The sequence below is a fragment of the Oncorhynchus clarkii genome, chromosome 24, assembly GCF_045791955.1.
Source record: "Oncorhynchus clarkii lewisi isolate Uvic-CL-2024 chromosome 24, UVic_Ocla_1.0, whole genome shotgun sequence".
Classification (NCBI taxonomy): domain Eukaryota; kingdom Metazoa; phylum Chordata; class Actinopteri; order Salmoniformes; family Salmonidae; genus Oncorhynchus; species Oncorhynchus clarkii.
Window position 1 is genome coordinate 25,758,952 of NC_092170.1, and position 19,482 is coordinate 25,778,433.

A 19,482-nucleotide genomic window follows, 5' to 3' on the forward strand; every position below is an offset into this window, starting at 1 on the left:
ATGGTGAGGAAGGAATTAAAAAAAAAACAGGCATCCTCTACTGATGGGATGAGATCAATATCCTTCCAGGATACCCCGGCCAGGTCGATTAGAAAGGCCTGCACGCTGAAGTGTTTAGGGGAGCGTTTGACAGTGATGAGAGGAGGTCGTTTGACCGCTGACCCATTACGGATGCAGGCAATGAGACAGTGATCGCTGAGATCTTGGTTGAAAACAGCAGAGGTGTATTTAGAGGGCAAGTTGGTTAGGATGATATCTATGAGGGTTACCGTGTTTACGGCTTTGGGGTGGTACCTGGTAGGTTCATTGATCATTTGTATGAGATTGAGGGCATCAAGCTTAGATCGTAGGATGGCTGGGGTGTTAAGCATGTTCCAGTTTAGGTCGCCTAGCAGCACGAGCTCTGAAGATAGATGGGGGGCAATCAGTTCACATATGGTGTCCAGAGCACAGCTGGGGGCAGAGGGTGGTCTATAGCAGTCGGCAACAGTGAGAGACTTGTTTTTTAATGAGATGGATTTTTAAAAGTAGAAGTTCAAATTGTTTGGGTACAGACCTGGATAGTAGGACAAAACTCTGCAGGTTATCTTTGCAGTAGATTGCAACACCGCCCCCTTTGACCGTTCTATCTTGTATTAAAATGTTGTAGTTAGGGATGAAGATTTCAGAATTTTTGGTGGTCTTCCTAAGCCAGGATTCAGACACGGCTAGAACATCCGGGTTGGCAGAGTGTGCTAAAGCATTGAATAAAACAAACTTAGGGAGGAGGCTTCTAATGTTAACATGCATGAAACCAAGGCTATTGCGGTTACAGAAGTCATCAAAAGAGAGCGCTTCACACAGAGCCACCACTATGGTCAGCCCTCCACCCTCCTCCACCCACATCCCCAACCACACAGACCCACAGCTATGATGGATTGCAGATATATGGTAATAACAGGCTACTAACACCCTTAATATCTCTAATTCCCTCCAAATCATGACCGGGTTGCTGACCATTTCATTACCAGTAGGTTAACTACTTCATGTGCTTACAAATGAGAGGGGCTCAATATCAGTTTCATCAGTGTAGGAAATTGGTATCTTTGAAATGACACTCTTCGTCTCAAAAAGTGCGTTGAAAAGAAGATACTTTTGGTCAAAAGTGTCAGGGTGTGAGTTTGCAGGGGAGCATGTGCTGGTTGCTGTTGTGTGTTTTTAAAGGAGATTGTGCCTCACCTCGACGCCATGGCCCCTCTATTCTTCTGTCTGTCTGCCTGTCTGCCTGTCTGTCTGTCTGTCTGTCTGTCTGTCTGGTGGTCGATGGGGATGAGCTATCTGTGTGCTGATCGATTGCAAATGAGAGCCATTCAGAGAAATGAGTTGTCTGTCCACGGAGTGAGAGAGAGAGAGGGAGAGAGAGAGAGAGAGAGAGAGAGAGAGAGAGAGAGAGAGAAAGAGAGAGAGGGAGGGAAGGAAGGAAAATCAATGTGCTGTTCTCTCAATATATGTCACAGCCAGACCAATTCTAAGCTGCAGATTGGAAGGTTGTGTGCATTTGCAAATATGATTCTCAGATAGCAGGTGGCAGGTAGCCTAGTGGTTAGAGCGTTGGACTAGTAACCGAAAGGTTGCTGGTTTGAATACCCGAGCTGACAAGGTGAACAATCTGTCAATATGGTTCAAATCCATACTTTATCACATCCAGCTGTGATTGGGATTCCCATAGTGTGGTGCACAATTGGCCGAGCAACAACTGGATTTGGCCGGGGTAGGCTGTCATTGTAAATAAGAATTTGTTCTTAACTGACTTGCCTAGTTAAATAAAGGTTAAGTCAAAAATAAATAAAAAAGTCTGACCCTGTAAAACAACACATTTCACTGTTGTTATTTTGTTGTTCTTATTTTTTAGGATGCCAATTTGGTCAGGATGTGACTCTATGTAAAACACTAGAGTTGTGAATTCTGGAAATTAAGTAAGCTAATGAAAAAATTAATTATCACAATTTGTTTGTGCCTGGTTGTTGGTTGAGTTGGAAGATACTATCTTTACTTTTACACTAACCCATAAATGGTGTGCAATTATTGTAACCATAAGAACAATTGGAGCATGGAGATGTCCTCATAGCAAATTGGGAAGGGGAGGACCTCGTATAACCATGGCAACAGGAACAGGATCAATCATCTTAAATAGGCCTAGCTATCTATGGCTCTGTCTGAGCTAACTAACCCTTGATATGTTTGACTTTGCTGCCGTGTAAAATGAGTGAGAATACACTATTTCACCATCTATTTGGCCAACAAGACTGACCCTCTCAAAATGTTCAAGGCAAGAGGGTTGCAAACTTGACATCTCTACTAATGTTGTATAACATTTTTTCCTCTTGCTTTTTGAAGTTATACAGTTTGGAAATTGTATGAAATTATGAGCTTTAATTTTATTTTAAATATTAGTTTTTTTGGTCAAATAACATCATTTTGAATTCCTAGACCTGCTTGGTTCTCCATGTTCACATGCGCACCGCAATTGTATGCAGGACTGACCAAAGAAACAGTTTTGTAGGCCTACAGCTGATTTCTTCGCCAACATTTCTTCTGAATGTAGATCATATAAGAACAAGAGCTTTTAGATCAGTAATCTTATGTGTAATTTAAATACGGCCATATTTAGCATGCACGCTGTGGGGAGAGTTGCCGCGTTCAAAACAACTGGGAACTCAGAACTGGGAAATCGGAAATCTCCGATTTCAGTGCTTTTAAAACAACTGGGAAGTCGGAAAAAAATGAGCTCCTACTGGGAAAAATTGATCTGAATAGTCATCCAACTCGGAATTCCAAATCTTTCTAGAGCTCCGTCTTTCCGACGTGAAGATCACTGAAGTCATGATTTAACCTCGTATTATTCGAGTCCACAGTTGTTCTGAACGCCGCAAATGTAGTGTAGACTTGAGCATGCTGTCAGTCGTTGTTACATAACGGAAAGTTTGGCCAGGGGGCTGAACCGGAGTAACATAACACCGGTCAAATGAGGAGTCGCGGTGCCCTGTGAATACAGGCTACATCAGACTCAAGACATGTCTTCCCAAGACTACGACTGCATAGTGATAGGAGCCGGAGTTCAGGGCTCTTTCACTGCCTATAACCTTGCGAAAAATAACAAGAAAACACTTCTACTTGAACAGGTTTGTAATTTATAAAGCGATTTGGCAACAGTTACAACGTGTCAACCAACAACATCATTTATATGGTGTCAACTCCAATGCAACGACTTGTTGGTAGACTACATTTTAGTAATTTAGCAGACGCTTTTATCCAAAGTGATTTACAGTAGTGAGTACATACATTGTCGTGATGGTAACTCGTGGGGATCGACCTGTCTACCAACTGAGCCTACATCGCATAATTGCACGATTGACGGGGTTATTATTTATTTATAAGTGATAACGTTTTTCTTTGTATTTTCATATTTGGACTGGCCTAGGTATAGTTTCAGCATGTTTCAAACTTCCATGTGAATATGCGGCAATTTCGAAATGTTATGTCTAAATCAGACCATGTCAGCTAACATTTTTTAGATTGGTAAATCAGTCTAGTCAGCTTTCTAAACTTGTAGTATTTTTTTATTTATTTTTACCTTTATTTAACTAGGCAAGTCAGTTCAGAACAAATTCTTATTTACAATGAAGGCCTACTGGGGAACAGTGGGTTAACTGCCTTGTTCAGGGGCAGAACGACAGATTTGAACCTTATCAGCTCCAGGATTCGATCCAGCAACCGTCAATGCTCTAACTACTAGGCTACCTGCCACCCCTTAGTAATATAGTAATCATGTTACAATTACTGACAGCCAGGGGCCCTGACCTCCAGGGGGCCCCCATTGATTTTCTTAGTCACTCACTCAGAAATCATATGAACATGGCAAAATGTGTTGAATTGCAGAAGATTTGCTGTGAAACTGCAAACGTTTCTCTCCACCCCATGGTATAATGTGTAGAATTGCAGAACATTTGCTGTGAAACTGCTAAATCTTCTCTCCACCCCATGGCAAAATGAGTAGAATTGCATGATTTATAAAACTGCTAAATCGTCTCTCCACGCTATGGCAAAATGAGTAGAATTGCATGATTTATAAAACTGCTAAATCTTCTCTCCACCCCATGGCAAAATGAGTAGAATTGCATGATTTATAAAACTGCTAAATATTCTCTCCACCCCATGACATAATGAGTAGAATTGCATGATTTATAAAACTGCTAAATCTTCTCTCCACCCAAAGGCAAAATGAATAGAATTGCATGATTTATAAAACTGCTAAATCTTCTCTCCACCCCATGGCAAAATGAGTAGAATTGCATGATTTATAAAACTGCTAAATCTTCTCTCCACCCCATGGTATAATGTGTAAAATTGTGCAAACTTGCTTTAAAACAGCAACGTTTTCTCTTTGCTCCATGACAAAGTTTTGCTTAGGGCCCCAAAAGGCTAGGGAAAAAGGTCCTGTGAATATGACAATGGCAACTCCAACTCTGTTTCTGAATGCCTTGTTCCTCAGTTTGTCCTGCCGCACTCTCGTGGCAGCTCTCATGGCCAGACACGCATCATCCGCAAGGCCTATGACGAGGACTACTACACCCACATGATGGAGGAGTGCTATCAGCTCTGGTCCCAGCTGGAGAAAGAGGCCAACGTCAAGCTGTACAGGTGAGGACCTTAAGAAAAAGTACAAGGTCTGTCTCAATAGGGGGAAGCAGCATTAGAAGAACATTGTGAAAGCTTTATACCAGAACACTGAGATTTGTCACATTCAATCTGTTTCACCAGTGTTCAAGCAGCAACTCAATCTGTGTGAGCTATAGATGGATGACTTTCTCATTACCTCACACGTCACTGAATCACCCCAGACAGCTCCCTGCCTGCCTTTGAATGTGGAACAAGGATTTTTCATCTCAATAAACCCCAATTCTCATTCCCAGAGCGAGGAGGGTTTGTTCTTGTAAATACTACAGCAGAATCAAAGTTAGAGTCAAACAGTCAGAGCCTTCAACCTCTGCCTCCCCACCTAAAGCTTCCCTGAACCATTGTCTTAGTTTGAAACCCATTTTGGTTGTCAGTATCAGTCAGCTGCATAACAAATTGGTCATTATACTGTTAGATGACTGATGGATCAATCACCAGTCTTCTACCGCACCCATGTTATGTTCCCAAGGCAAGCACACAATAGCTATAGATCTCCCTCCCTCGGAGCAGCCATCCACGGCAGATGACTGATCGGTCCCCACACTAAGGCCACCTGTGCCCTTGGGCTGGCTAAAACTACAGCACAATGAGAAATGTTGAAGCTATGGCTGCGTGAATCTTTCTGAGCAGTTTGTATTTGTATTTCTCAGCCCTGAGGATAGACTTTGAGATGGGTTGGACGATAACCAAATGCCCTTTGACCACAGACCATTATGCATAGTGGTATGGCCACACATACATTGCAACCAGCAAACCAGTCTCACTCAGTCACCACACAGCGTGACATAGGTGGCATGGAAGCATGCATCATGTTTAGGACCTTACATGCACTCACGCTTTGCTCTCTCCTTCATTCTCACACACATGTGGACACACAAACACACACACACACACAGTCACACACAGTCACACACACTCCTAAAATTATCTGATGAACGGGTAAGGCCGTTAGCAGGTGCTGGCTGATGCATCATGTGGGTTGACAGATGTTGGAGCAGCCTTTAGAAAGCACTGTTCTCATAGGGCAGGCCAGCCATCCATCAACCAGACTGCTGCATTAGGGCCCCCTGTTTTTCATAACCTTTCACTCTGAGATCTTATAACTTACCACAGGCTAGGATTTTACAACATTAAATATTCTCAGTGTACTCGGTTTGCAAACTGTTGTTTCATCAGATTGCCTTCATTAGATTAGATTGTAAGAGGCCATCTGTGATTTACAGTATACTTACAGGTAAGCTGTTGATTGATTGTGTGGTTCAAACCACTTGCAAATGTGACGACTGGGTTTTCACCAGGGTCTTCTATGTATCACACACAGAAGGTTGGTTGGCACCTTAATTGGGGAGGACAGTAATGGCTGGAGCAGAATTGTTAGAATGGTTTCAAATGCCATTCCATTCGCTCCGTTCCAGCCATTATTATGAGCCATCCTCCCCTTAGCAGCCTCCGGTGGTATCACAAGACTGTGTTAGTCTGCTGAGCTAAAACCCTTAGCTCGGGGGGCCAACGTATGTCTTCAGGTCTCAGACATGGTTATTCATCATGTGAGCATGGTTCTCTGAACCCCAATGATTTTAGTTTAGCGCTAGATCAATTCCGTATCACGGAAGATCCACATTATAGTGCAATTGTAATTTAAAGGTAATTTCCGGTTGAGCCAACATAACGTATACCGTGAATTCAGTCTCCGGAAACTTAATTCTACATTTTAATTGTGCTATTGTGCGGATCTTCCGTGATACGGATTGAATCTAGGAATTAGTTTATCTTAGTTTATTTATTTCCACAAATGAAAACAGGACATTCACTACATGATGATTAGGACCTCCTCTCCCAGACGTACAGGTCTGCTAGTGATGGGTCCAGAGCAGGGGGACTACCAGGTGTTCAAGTCCACCCTGGAGAGGAACAAGGTTCCCATAGTGATCCTGCCGAGAGAGGAGTTCAGCCAACACATCCCCCATGTTAACCTGTCCCAGGGAAACGCAGCCCTGGTGGACACCACTGCCGGAGTGCTGTACGCTGACCGCACACTCAAAACTGTACAGGTAAGATGCTGTACGCTGACCGCACACTCAAAACTGTACAGGTAAGATGCTGTACGCTGACCGCACACTCATAACTGTACAGGTAAGATGCTGTACGCTGACCGCACACTCAAAACTGTACAGGTAAGATGCTGTACGCTGACCGCACACTCATAACTGTACAGGTAAGATGCTGTACGCTGACCGCACACTCAAAACTGTACAGGTAAGATGCTGTACGCTGACCGCACACTCATAACTGTACAGGTAAGATGCTGTACGCTGACCGCACACTCAAAACTGTACAGGTAAGATGCTGTACGCTGACCGCACACTCAAAACTGTACAGGTAAGATGCTGTACGCTGACCGCACACTCATAACTGTACAGGTAAGATGCTGTACGCTGACCGCACACTCAAAACTGTACGGGTAAGATGCTGTACGCTGACCGCACATTCAAAACTGTACAGGTAAGATGCTGTACACTGACCGCACACTCATAACTGTACAGGTAAGATGCTGTACGCTGACCGCACACTCAAAACTGTACAGGTAAGATGCTGTACGCTGACCGCACACTCATAACTGTACAGGTAAGATGCTGTACGCTGACCGCACACTCAAAACTGTACAGGTAAGATGCTGTACGCTGACCGCACACTCATAACTGTACAGGTAAGATGCTGTACGCTGACCGCACACTCAAAACTGTACAGGTAAGATGCTGTACGCTGACCGCACACTCAAAACTGTACAGGTAAGATGCTGTACGCTGACCGCACACTCATAACTGTACAGGTAAGATGCTGTACGCTGACCGCACACTCAAAACTGTACGGGTAAGATGCTGTACGCTGACCGCACATTCAAAACTGTACAGGTAAGATGCTGTACACTGACCGCACACTCATAACTGTACAGGTAAGATGCTGTACGCTGACCGCACACTCAAAACTGTACAGGTAAGATGCTGTACGCTGACCGCACACTCATAACTGTACAGGTAAGATGCTGTACACTGACCGCACACTCAAAACTGTACAGGTAAGATGCTGTACACTGACCGCACACTCAAAACTGTACAGGTAAGATGCTGTACACTGACCGCACACTCAAAACTGTACAGGTAAGATGCTGTACACTGACCGCACACTCAAAACTGTACAGGTAAGATGCTGTACACTGACCGCACACTCATAACTGTACAGGTAAGATGCTGTACGCTGACCGCACACTCAAAACTGTACAGGTAAGATGCTGTACACTGACCGCACACTCAAAACTGTACAGGTAAGATGCTGTACACTGACCGCACACTCATAACTGTACAGGTAAGATGCACACTCATAACTGTACGCTGACCGCACACTCAAAACTGTACAGGTAAGATGCTGTACACTGACCGCACACTCATAACTGTACAGGTAAGATGCTGTACGCTGACCGCACACTCAAAACCAGGTAAGATGCTGTACACTGACCGCACACTCAAAACTGTACGGGTAAGATGCACTGACCGCACACTCAAAACTGTACAGGTAAGATGCTGTACGCTGACCGCACACTCAGAACTGTACAGGTAAGATGCTGTACACTGACCGCACACTCAAAACTGTACAGGTAAGATGCTGTACGCTGACCGCACACTCAAAACTGTACAGGTAAGATGCTGTACGCTGACCGCACACTCAAAACTGTACAGGTAAGATGCTGTACGCTGACCGCACACTCAGAACTGTACAGGTAAGATGCTGTACACTGACCGCACACTCAAAACTGTACAGGTAAGATGCTGTACGCTGACCGCACACCCAAAACGGTCCAGGTAAAAGTGGCAAACAGTTTGGTATGTATTGCTTACAAATCTGTAAAAGGCATTCTGCATTATGTTTGCATCCTAGAGGAGGTCATTATTACCAGATGCAGTTAATTGATTGGCCATGTACCTTTAACCCACATTGTCTCAGTGCCTCTTCTAGGGTGTGATAAGACCTCCATAAAGTACAGCTCTCCCTTTCCTTTAGTGCTGTCCTGTTTGTCCTTTACATTACCCCAATGAGTGTCTGACTCTGTAATGATCATTCATTAGTGTTTATCAGCGGCTAGGTAATTGTGTTTTGACCACTAATTAGGAAATACATGATGGCTTGTACACACAATTTGGGAATACTGTATATGGCGTGAGGGAGACAGATAGACCAAGAAAATATGAACTGAACAATGACAAATAGCTCTCATATACCATATTTAATTCATATGCCTAGGTACACATACTACAATGACAAAAGTAGTATTTTTTTTTACAACGATAAATACCGACATAGGAACTTTTTATAGCATTGAATTGAGTTTATTCAGACATTGGCAGGGAGAAACAAAGCATTGGAGAGAAACAGCCTGAAAACACCAAGTGAAATGCTTCATTATTTTACTGCTACCTCGGAACAATTATCCTGTCTTGTATTGATTGAACAGATTTTTCCTCTCGGTTGTTCAGATCAAGCATAAAGCATACATTACAACTTGTCATTAGTCGTGATAATAGATGTTTCTACAGCCGCCAAGATTACCACCATGTATTCTCATTCTGTCTGTCTAGTTTCATAACCTCCTATCAACATTCTGTCTCACAATCTGCCAGCGTCGATCGTGATTCATTGATGTTTTGTGAAGGGGTGGGGTGTCTGTGACTTTGAGAGTTTGCACATGTGCATAACCATGAGTGTTTTTCCACTAATCGGGCAGTGGTGATTTTAGCATGTAAATCTTGGTGGGGCAAACTCAATGTTTTTTTGTTGTTGATGCATGCCAGCAAAGCCACTACGCAACACATAAATTGCACTATAACGGTGAAAAACGGTACCCACAAACTGTTAGGGCTTACATAAAGCTGTCCCAACAGCAGAGTTTTCTTTTCAGCACCATGGAGGGAATCGTTACCACCACTACACCTGGCTATCAGTGGGGCCTTGTCTGGCAGCGAAATAGTTCATTCAGCAATATTTAGTGCTTTTTTTTAAAACATAGCTGATATGGCTGACTTGCTTAAACAAATGTGGTTACTACTGACAATTGAGATGTGGAAACTATGACATAAGGGAACAATGAGCGCACAAGAGGCAATACGTCATTTCGATGAAGACATTAATGAGCTAGCTAGGACAGACGTAGTCAATATAACTGTTCAGCAATTTCAAAATGTACAGCGAAACAATTCATAACATGGGTCGTTCTTACAATATTTTCCCTGTACACCAAGTCAAAACCATAGGATAAATAAGGGGGCATATAAGCAGACAATGAAAGCTCTTATAATATTACATTACATTACATTTTTCTAAAACAGGCTATAGGCTACATGTGCACCACCAAGTTATGAGGGGGAAAGGGACCAAATTATTAGGGTTAGGCACATGGGCTACTTATTACAGCTTATTACAACTTACCAGCTACTACTACTTGATGATTTCTAACTTCTTCCATGTAAGAATGATGGAGGCCACTGTGATTTTGGGGACCTTTAATGCTACAGACATTTTTGGTATCTTCCCCAGATCTGTGCCTCGACACAATCCTGTCTTGGAGCTCTATAGACAATTCATCACAATCAGCAGATAGGTTGTATCTCTCAGGCTCACATAGGCATCCAGGTCTCTTACCTGCACTCTAATCTACTAGATATTAAGACTGCTTTAATACGGTTTCAGCTGCCCTGCCCCTTGGTTGTCTGTCTTATACCTGCCTAGACATCCACATTCCACTTCCTGTTAAAGTTTAATTAACCCTCAACGGAGGAGAAGTTCACCTCAGGATTTGGTGTGACTGGGATGCTTACATGGACTGTAAACTTCACTTGCATTATTTACATGTTACCTGCTTGATACTATTCCACTTCAGTTACTAAGGTTCCTCTGTGTCAGTTGGTCTCATTCATTTTGAACACACCTTACACTAAGGTGTTCTTTCTCTCCATCACCAGAGACAGTTCCATAAACTGGGGGGCGTGATCAAGGACGGACAGAAGGTGATTGACATCACACCGGGCTCTGTGGTAACCGTGACGACAGTCAGTGGGGTGTACAGAGCTAAGCGCTTGGTGATCACAGCTGGACCCTGGGCCAACACCCTGCTGTCCCACACAGGCCTTCAGCTACCACTGCAGGTAGGCTACTCACTGTAGAACCAGCCAACTCAATACCTCTAACATGAGCTCACACTCCAAAGCACTCCAGTGGAATTCAGTCCACTACTGTCACACCAGGCATACTATGATATGCTCCATATCTTTGATATTGTCGAACCGCAGTGTCACAAATGTTATACACTCAAACACAAATAGACAATAAGGCAGTTGCAATTGAGCTTTATGGAGCATGTATTTGACAACACAAGATTTAAGAAAGGATTTAAAGCATAAAGGATTTAAAGCTCTATTCCAAAGTTCAGCACGCAACCATAAAACCCATACCCCATCACATCATTAATGTCAGTAGATAAGGGCAACATTTTGTCCAACCCCAGGTCGAAAAACAAGTCCAATCTCCCTCAATATAGGCCTCCCTCCCCCAGATTATAAGCAGGGAGTGATGACCCGTCATAGCTCTGTTTGGTTCAAGGCAAACCAAGAGGAAGAGTCTGCAGCCCAGTGCTGGCGGAACACTCAGTCTGCTATGAGGAATAAACTAAACAAACCCATTCATAGACTATCTTTTACACAGGGCGGTAGGGAGGGAGCCAGCCAAGCAATCTCACAATATATCACCCACCCAAAAGAAAAGGTGATGAAAAAATACTGCGCGTTATTTAAGTTGAGAATTGGAGTTTGTATTGGAATTGCATTATTCAGGATAGCGAGAGGGGCCTGTGGAAGCCATGCCTGAGTGAGCACATAGAGAAAGTATGAGGTATGAGCTTGCCTTAAATACTGCTCTCTCTCTCTCTTTCTCTCTCTCCACCTACTGAATTTTGATGGTCCCCAGAATGAGACGGCTGCCTGTTAGTTTATTCAACTAAAAGCTAGCGAACATTGTGTCCTTATTACCACGTTCTGGGAAGATGTGATTTGTCTGACTGTGTATGCATTTCATTAAATCCCCATTCTCACTGCCGCTACACCACCGCTACCTTTGTAATTGCAGTTGGATTCGATACAACGATGGTAATGGGTAACATAAAATCAAATCTTATTTGTCACAAGCGCCAAATACAGACCTTTACAGTGAAATAAGAAATAAAAGTGGGGGAATTCAAATAGTCTGGGTAGCTATTTGATTAGATGTTATGGCTTGGGGGTAGAAGCTGTTTAGAAGCCTCTTGGACCTAGACTTGGCGCTCCGGTACCTCTTGCCGTGCGGTAGCAGAGAGAACAGTCTATGACTAGGGTGGCTGGAGTCTCTGAGTCTTTTTTTTTGTCTTTGAGGGAGGTAGGAGGGGGATGGAAACATCTTCCCAAGTGCAAGGATCTTCTTTAATCAAATCCCTTATTAAACTAAGAATAATTTTTACGGAGGCCTATACCTGGGCCCTGGGTCCTTGCACTGTGCTGATGACTGTCTATCTGTCTGTTGCTTCCCTGATTAATTAGGTGATAAAGATTAACGTGTGCTACTGGAGTGAGAAGATCCCCGGCTCCTACAACGTCCAGCACCGCTTCCCCTGCTTCATCCAGCTGGAATCAGAGGAGGCAAAGCATCACATCTACGGCCTCCCATCCAATGAATACCCAGGCCTGATGAAGGTTTGGGCTTTTAAATACCATAATGTTCCACACAAGATTCAGTGATGCATTTGCTTTGGTGTCAAGCAAGGTTACTAACCACACAAGCATAGTCCACCAAACCACCTTTATTACACTGTTTCCTAGTCTTATTATGTTGAATTTAAATAGAAATACATTCAACTTTTGCTGAGCTCAGAAGTAGGGCAGCAACACTGTCAGCCCCCAAAGTTATCCAACACTTCCGGATACATAATCACAAGGGAATATTTTCTGTGTTGCGCTTCCATTTTCTATTCCATCTCTATTTTGAGCATGATGGCAAGCCAGCAGGAGTTGGGAGAGTAATAGCAGCACATGCATGCAAAGGAGAGGGACAGATGGCTGTGCCACATCACATTATTCACTCTGTGGTGTAGTCAACAGTGCTTTGTAACCCATGTACTGTAGATAGAATGCTAATGCTCGGTCAGGCTAAACCATTTTTATTTACCTTTCAAAAGAAAACACACTTTTAATTACCTTTCAAATAAAAATGTGGACACTTCATAGAACATTGCATTTACATGACATAGGCCTTATACTGTTCTACCTAGGGTCGATGTTCCTGGTAAGGGCACTCCGACTCTAATTACGTTCAATACAGTTTGTTTGCATAAAGGTCAGTTGATGAGGTTTTTCTTCTCTTTTTGAAGATTTGCTACCACACGGGCCCTGAGACGGACCCTGATGAGAGAGACAGACAGACGGACAGGGGGGACATAGACATCCTACAGCGCTACATCACCCGCTGCTTCCCTGGCCTGGTGCCCATCCCTGCTGTGGTGGAGAGCTGCATGTACACAGTGAGTATTACCCGTTTCAGAGCTGCATGGGGCTCCCGAGTGGTGCAGTGGTCTAAGGCACTGCATCTCAGTGCTAGAGGTGTTACTACAGACCATGGTTTGATTCCAGGCTGAATCACAACCAGCTGTGATTGGGAGTCCCATAGGGTGGTGCACAATTGGCCCAGTGTCGTCTGGGTTTGGCCGGGGTAGGTGGTCATTGTAAATAATAATTTGTTCTTAACTGACTTCCCTAGTTACATAAAGGTTCAATTATAAAAATATGTACACAACGTTAACCTGTTAACATCTCTGCTGCTTACTGTATCCCAGTAATGGCCATAATACAGTAATGGCCCACAATGGCAATTTACTCAATTTACTGAACAATTAGAATACCATAATCTTTTCAGTTGGGCTTCATTGTTTATAATCTAAAAATCTTTAATCTTCCTACCAAGGCAAGGTACAGAATAGAAATTGGATGAGGGTGGTTCTGGAGTTGAAAATGCAGAGCGAGAACCATTGCGCTGTTTGCCATACCAATCACATCACATGCTCCACGGCTGCATTACCTTTGGGATTCAAACACTAATGGAAAACATCACAGACACTGAATATGATTGGAAACCACATGTCATTCCTGCCCCTTAGTCAGAGTAGCCTACTGCATGGAGAATACTTAGTGAGAGTAGCCTACTGCATGGAGAATACTTAGTCAGAGTAGCCTACTGCATGGAGAATACTTAGTCAGAGTAGCCTACTGCATGGAGAATACTTAGTCAGAGTAGCCTACTGCATGGAGAATACTTAGTCAGAGTAGCCTACTGCATGGAGAATACTTAGTCAGAGTAGCCTACTGCATGGAGAATACTTAGTCAGAGTAGCCTACTGCATGGAGAATACTTAGTCAGAGTAGCCTACTGCATGGAGAATACTTAGTCAGAGTAGCCTACTGCATGGAGAATTAGTCATTTTTACATTCAGCATCACTCCGTCAACATATGTTTCAGGATGTTGTATATCCCAGGAAATAATCAGAATTCATGTAAACATTACAGTTTTGAAAACATAGCTTGTCCGGGTATGGGGTAAGTTGAGCTGCCTACACATTTCTGAACTCAATAAAATATTACCACTACCATTTAAAACCATGTCTACCTTTTTCCCCCAAACATAATCACTTGTTTATCTTTTAACCATTTTAAGCATATTTTAACACAGACTTAACATCTAACAAACACTTTGTACTTTTTAAAACACTTTTAACATAGGCCAGGCCAGGCCCTGTAGTTACCTCATATCCCAGCGATAAGGTCTTGCATTATGCCAGGGAAGAAAACAATTTGTTTAACTTGCCATTGGCTCAACAATTGCCTGAATATACCCCAAGGCAAACGTTTTGACTATATTAGTCCAGACAGCTACAAGGATGCACTATCTTGCTAGGACCCTTATATTGAAGCTTATAGAGACCCCAACTGATGTATAGAACAATCTTTATTATCTACTTTGGTTTAGATACAAGAATGAAACTTCTAACAATACATACATCTTTTTTTTTGTATTTTCACCCCTTTTCCCCTCCAATTTCGTGGTATCCAATTGGTAGTTACAGTTTTGTCTCATCGCTGCATCTCCCGTACGGACTCGGGAGAGGCGAAGGTCGAGAGCCATGCGTCCTCCGAAACACAACCCACCCAAGCCGCACTGCTTCTTGACACAATCGCCACTTAACCCGGAAGCCAGCCGCACCAATGTGTTGGAGGAAACACCGTACACCTGGCGGCCGTGTCAGCGTGCACTGCGCCCGGCCCGACACAGGAGTCGCTAGTGCGCGATGAGACAAGGATTTCCCTGTGTATAAAATCGAGCACACTGCCATGCAATCTCCATAGACAAACATTCACAGTAAAATGGCTTTACTGAAGAGCTCATCAACTTTCAACATGGCACCGTCATAGGATGCCACCTTTCCAACAAGTCAGTTCATCAAATTTCTGCCCTGCTAGAGCACCCCCGTTCAACTGCAGTTATTGTGAAGTGGAAATGTCTAGGAGCAAAAACGGCTCAGCCGCGAAGTGGTAGGCCACACAAGCTCAGAGAATGGGACCGCCGGGTACTGAAGCGCATAAAAACCATCTGTCCTCGGTTGCAACACTCACTATTGAGTTTAAAACTGCCTCTGGAAGCAACGTCAGCACAAGAACTGTTCGTCGGGAGCCACACATATGCATAAGATCACCATGCGCAATGCCAAGCATCGGCTGGAGTGGTGTAAGGCTCGTCGCCATTGGACTCTGGAGCAATGGAAACGTGTTCTCTAGAGTGATGAATCACGCTTCACCATCTGGCAGTCCGACGGACGAATATGGGTTTGGCTGTAAAGTTTGTTGGAGGAGGAATAATGGTCTGGGGCTGTTTTGCATGTTTCGTGCTAGGCTCCTTAGTGCCTGCGAAGGGTAATCTTAACTCTACAGCATACAATGACATTCTAGATGATTTTGTGCTTCCAACTTTATGACAACAGTTTGGGGAAGGCCCTTTCCTTTTTCAGCATGACAAATCCCCCTTGTACAAAGTGAGGTCCATACAGAAATGGCTTGTCAAGATTGGTGTGGAAAAACTTGACTGGCCTGCACAGAGCTCTGACCTCAACCCCATCGAACACCTTTGGGATGAATTGGAACGCCCAAGTGGAATGTTCAACATCAGTGCCAGACCTCACTAATGCTCTTGTGGCTGAATGGAAGCAAGTCCCCGCAGCAATATTCAAACATCTAGTGGAAAGCCTTCCCAGAAGAGTGGAGGCTGTTAGAGCAGCGAAGGGGGGACCCTCTCTATATTAATGGAATGAGATGTTCGATGAGCAGGTGTCAAGATCATTTTGGTCATGTTTTGTAACTTGCTTCCCACTTTTTCCATGTGGTTTCTTCCTTCACAGACTACATTAAATTATATTTGGTCAAATTATACATTTTGTGTATGGTTTCCTAGAAACAAGGGTGGCTCAATTTACCCCTTTGGTTCAACTCACCCCACTGTCCACTACTGGATATCATCTCCAATCTTCAAACATATGGTAGTTGGGGTCCAAAATGGACAGGATTTATTCTTCTCAGATGTGTTTCTTGAACCAAGCTGCTAGTTCCCTCAGTTGTTTTCTCTCTCTTTCCCTCCCATTCTCTCTCGCTCCCTCCATCAACATCTTATGGACACATTTCGCCTGAATTGCCTCCCCCTCTCTGGTTCTCTCTCTCAATTCACCATATCTTTCTGTTGCAGGTCACGCCAGACGAACATTTTATCCTGGACCACCATCCCACTCATAGTAACATCGTCATCGGAGCAGGCTTTTCAGGTGTGTACCTGTTGAACATGAGTATTGTCCTCTGTGGCCCAACATAACATGTCCCGCAGCCCCACATCATACCCCAACATGACTGCATCCATAGTGTCACTCTCAACATACAGTAAAATAGTGGATGTGTGTGGATGAGCACAGGCCCAAAGAGTGTGGCTTTAAAATGTTTTTTTCACCACTGAGACCCGGCACACACTCCGGTCCAGAGTGGTGCTGAACATCACAGAGCCCTCTGTATCTACTTCAGCTCTATGTACTGTAGCTGTATCTTAGAGTGAGATCTTACACAGGGAAAAGTCAGACAACTTTTAATTAGACAGTCTTTCAAGCCGGCTGTGAAGAGTGAAAAGTTGAGCTATGAGTCCAGACCCGTTTTTATTCCCTAATTAGATGCTCTCAGGGCCCAGGGGCCCTCTTTGTCTGCTCTCACTCTCTCTCTGTCTCTCACTGTCTGTGTGGTGCGGGTGAGGCAGTGTGGGGGGCTTCTCCTCCCTGGCCCAAAGGGCCAACGGCTGGGGTCTCCTGGCTCCTGTTCCATCTGCTCTGATAGCCGCCTCCTACAGTAATTATATGTATAATTCATTTTCACTTGTAATAGCTTTTAAAGGACCTGGCTGGCACACAGTGCAGTTGGCTGGTGAGAGAGAGAGCTGCAGGGATAACAAGGAGGATTAACTCCAAGGGTTAGAGAAAGCCATTTGACAAGCCACATAATCAATACAAGGGAAAGTATGAATTGAATAAGTGTTTTGCTTCTGAACCCATTGGTCCCTTGATGGTGGAATCTGAGGGGTAAGACATTTTGATTTTCAAGTCCTTTTTCTATGGAAAATTAACCATAATAGGATGACTGTTAATCACGGTCTATTAACCTGTTCTGCTTGCATTTACCATATTATCAGTGTTTTAACCATGTGCTATAGTAAAGACTTTGCATCACTATGCTGTGTTCAATCAGTGCACAGGGCTAATCACAATGCTACAAAAAACTTGCAGCTCCTCTTTCTCCTCTCCTCTGTTTGAGTTATCAAAAGCCATGGGCACAAGTGCTTTAAAGCAAGTCCTGGGGGTTGCCATGGTTACAAAGGCACCCAGCTGGTTTGGGCCTGCCATTGAGAGCCCATCGCCTCTTCCTACGAAAAACGCATGCAGCGAACTGTCAGAGTGACCTACAGTTCGTTCGCTATAGCCCCGGATGTAAATCGCTGAAGCTTTTATGACTTCAAAGCCCGTCTGGATCCATGGGAGCTCTGAGAAGTTTATCAGGGAGAGACAAAACTCACGCAAGGCATTCTTAAGCCTGGTAGACATTCAGAGTTTTCCTTCCCCTCAGACCCATAGCAACAAGAAGAATCCACCTCTCCTGAGTACAGCGTCAGTTTCCTCATCTCACCCCTAGGCTGACAGCTCACGGCAGGCTCATCGCTGATAGGAGGGACACATCTCCTTAATTTATCTCTGGCTTGAGCCCACTTAAATGAATAGATGCCCTGTGACGGTCAGAGCAATAGCTCCTGTCCTCTTTGATGTGCTCCGTCATGCAGGGCTCAAACAGGCTGCCTGACTCAGACAATGGGCCAGAAACACACAAGCTATTAATAGAGGCCCATTGTAGTGTTCCACAAGGTGCAGGTTATATATTTCAGCATATTATAGACTCTAGGCCAACCTGAAATGACACCCTTTGCCCTATTCCCCCCTTTATAGAGCCTATATAAAGCCTTTATAGAGCCTATATAAAGCCTTTATAGAGCCTATATAAAGCTGATAGGGTGCTCTTGAGATGCAGCCTCTGAGTTTGAGGACCTACCTGCCTCACTTACTGTGATTTGTTCTCCCCCCAGGTCACGGATTCAAGTTTGGCCCAATCGTTGGCAAGCTGCTGTGTGAACTGAGCCAGGGAGAAGTGCCCTCCTATGACCTCTCCCCCTTCAGAATCAGACGCTTCCATGCCCACTCCAAGTCAGCACTGTAGGATCGGGACCGCTGGCTTTAACAACCATTTCCTCAGGAACCAGACCTTTACAAAATGAAGAAATTAAAGGTTTTCATACCAGTGTGTCTGAAGCCTAAACAAACAATGGCTGTTCGTAAATAAAAACTTACTTTTCCAGCTAATCATTGAGAAAAGTGATGTCGGGAGGAGAGCCTTGAAATGAGAAGAGGAAACAAATCAATGATTCACTAAAGCTGATTCCTCAGCTGCTGTGTTTGTACTGCTCTGTAAATCATACTCTCATAGCCTCTGCTTGGACCTGGGACCCGTCCTGCAGCATTTCAGACAAGATTAATAATAATGTATTACATTTGTAGTGCACCTTTTTGTAATGCACATAATAAATGAGCAAATGAAAAATAGTTTAAAATGACAAAACAAATATATCTAACCATATCATGAAAGCAACAAAGCCTAAGAGGAAGGCCATAATGGAACGGCCAGCTGATAGAGAATCTAAAGGCCAACTATGACATTGTTGTACAACTGTAAACGCAACTGTAAATTTGTCATCTGTGACAAATGGTATTAAACTTGGGAAAAAATGGTCCCCCTATTGGCCCATATGATTTTATGCATCACTACCTCTCCCCTTCTCACCTCCCCGAGTGAGGCCTTTTTCAAGTGAAGCACATAGTTAAAAAGACATCAGCCGTGGAGCCATTTGTCTTTGCGCAGCCAGCTGTGTGTGCAGTGTGTGTGCAGTGTGTGTGCAGTGTGCAGCCTTTAGCAACGTGTGCCTCTGCCTGTACCTTTGTCCCCATGTAAACATTTTAATCACTAATCAGCCAGCCTGTTACAATGGTTGCCAACCACAGCCATCAGTGGGAATGA

The 19,482-nt window shown here is 43.9% G+C and overlaps 1 protein-coding gene across 1 annotated transcript; it reads left to right on the top strand.

Moving 5' to 3' along the window:
* Positions 1-2,953: 2,953 nt before the first annotated feature.
* Positions 2,954-19,212, top strand: LOC139382997 (pipecolic acid oxidase). Its single transcript, XM_071127285.1, has 8 exons — positions 2,954-3,161; positions 4,532-4,680; positions 6,557-6,767; positions 10,728-10,910; positions 12,333-12,485; positions 13,160-13,309; positions 16,574-16,649; positions 18,497-19,212. Exons 1-8 carry the CDS (start codon positions 3,054-3,056, stop codon positions 18,625-18,627), a joined length of 1,161 nt encoding a protein of 386 aa, XP_070983386.1. The 5' UTR covers positions 2,954-3,053; the 3' UTR covers positions 18,628-19,212.
* The last annotated feature ends 270 nt before the right edge of the window (positions 19,213-19,482 follow it).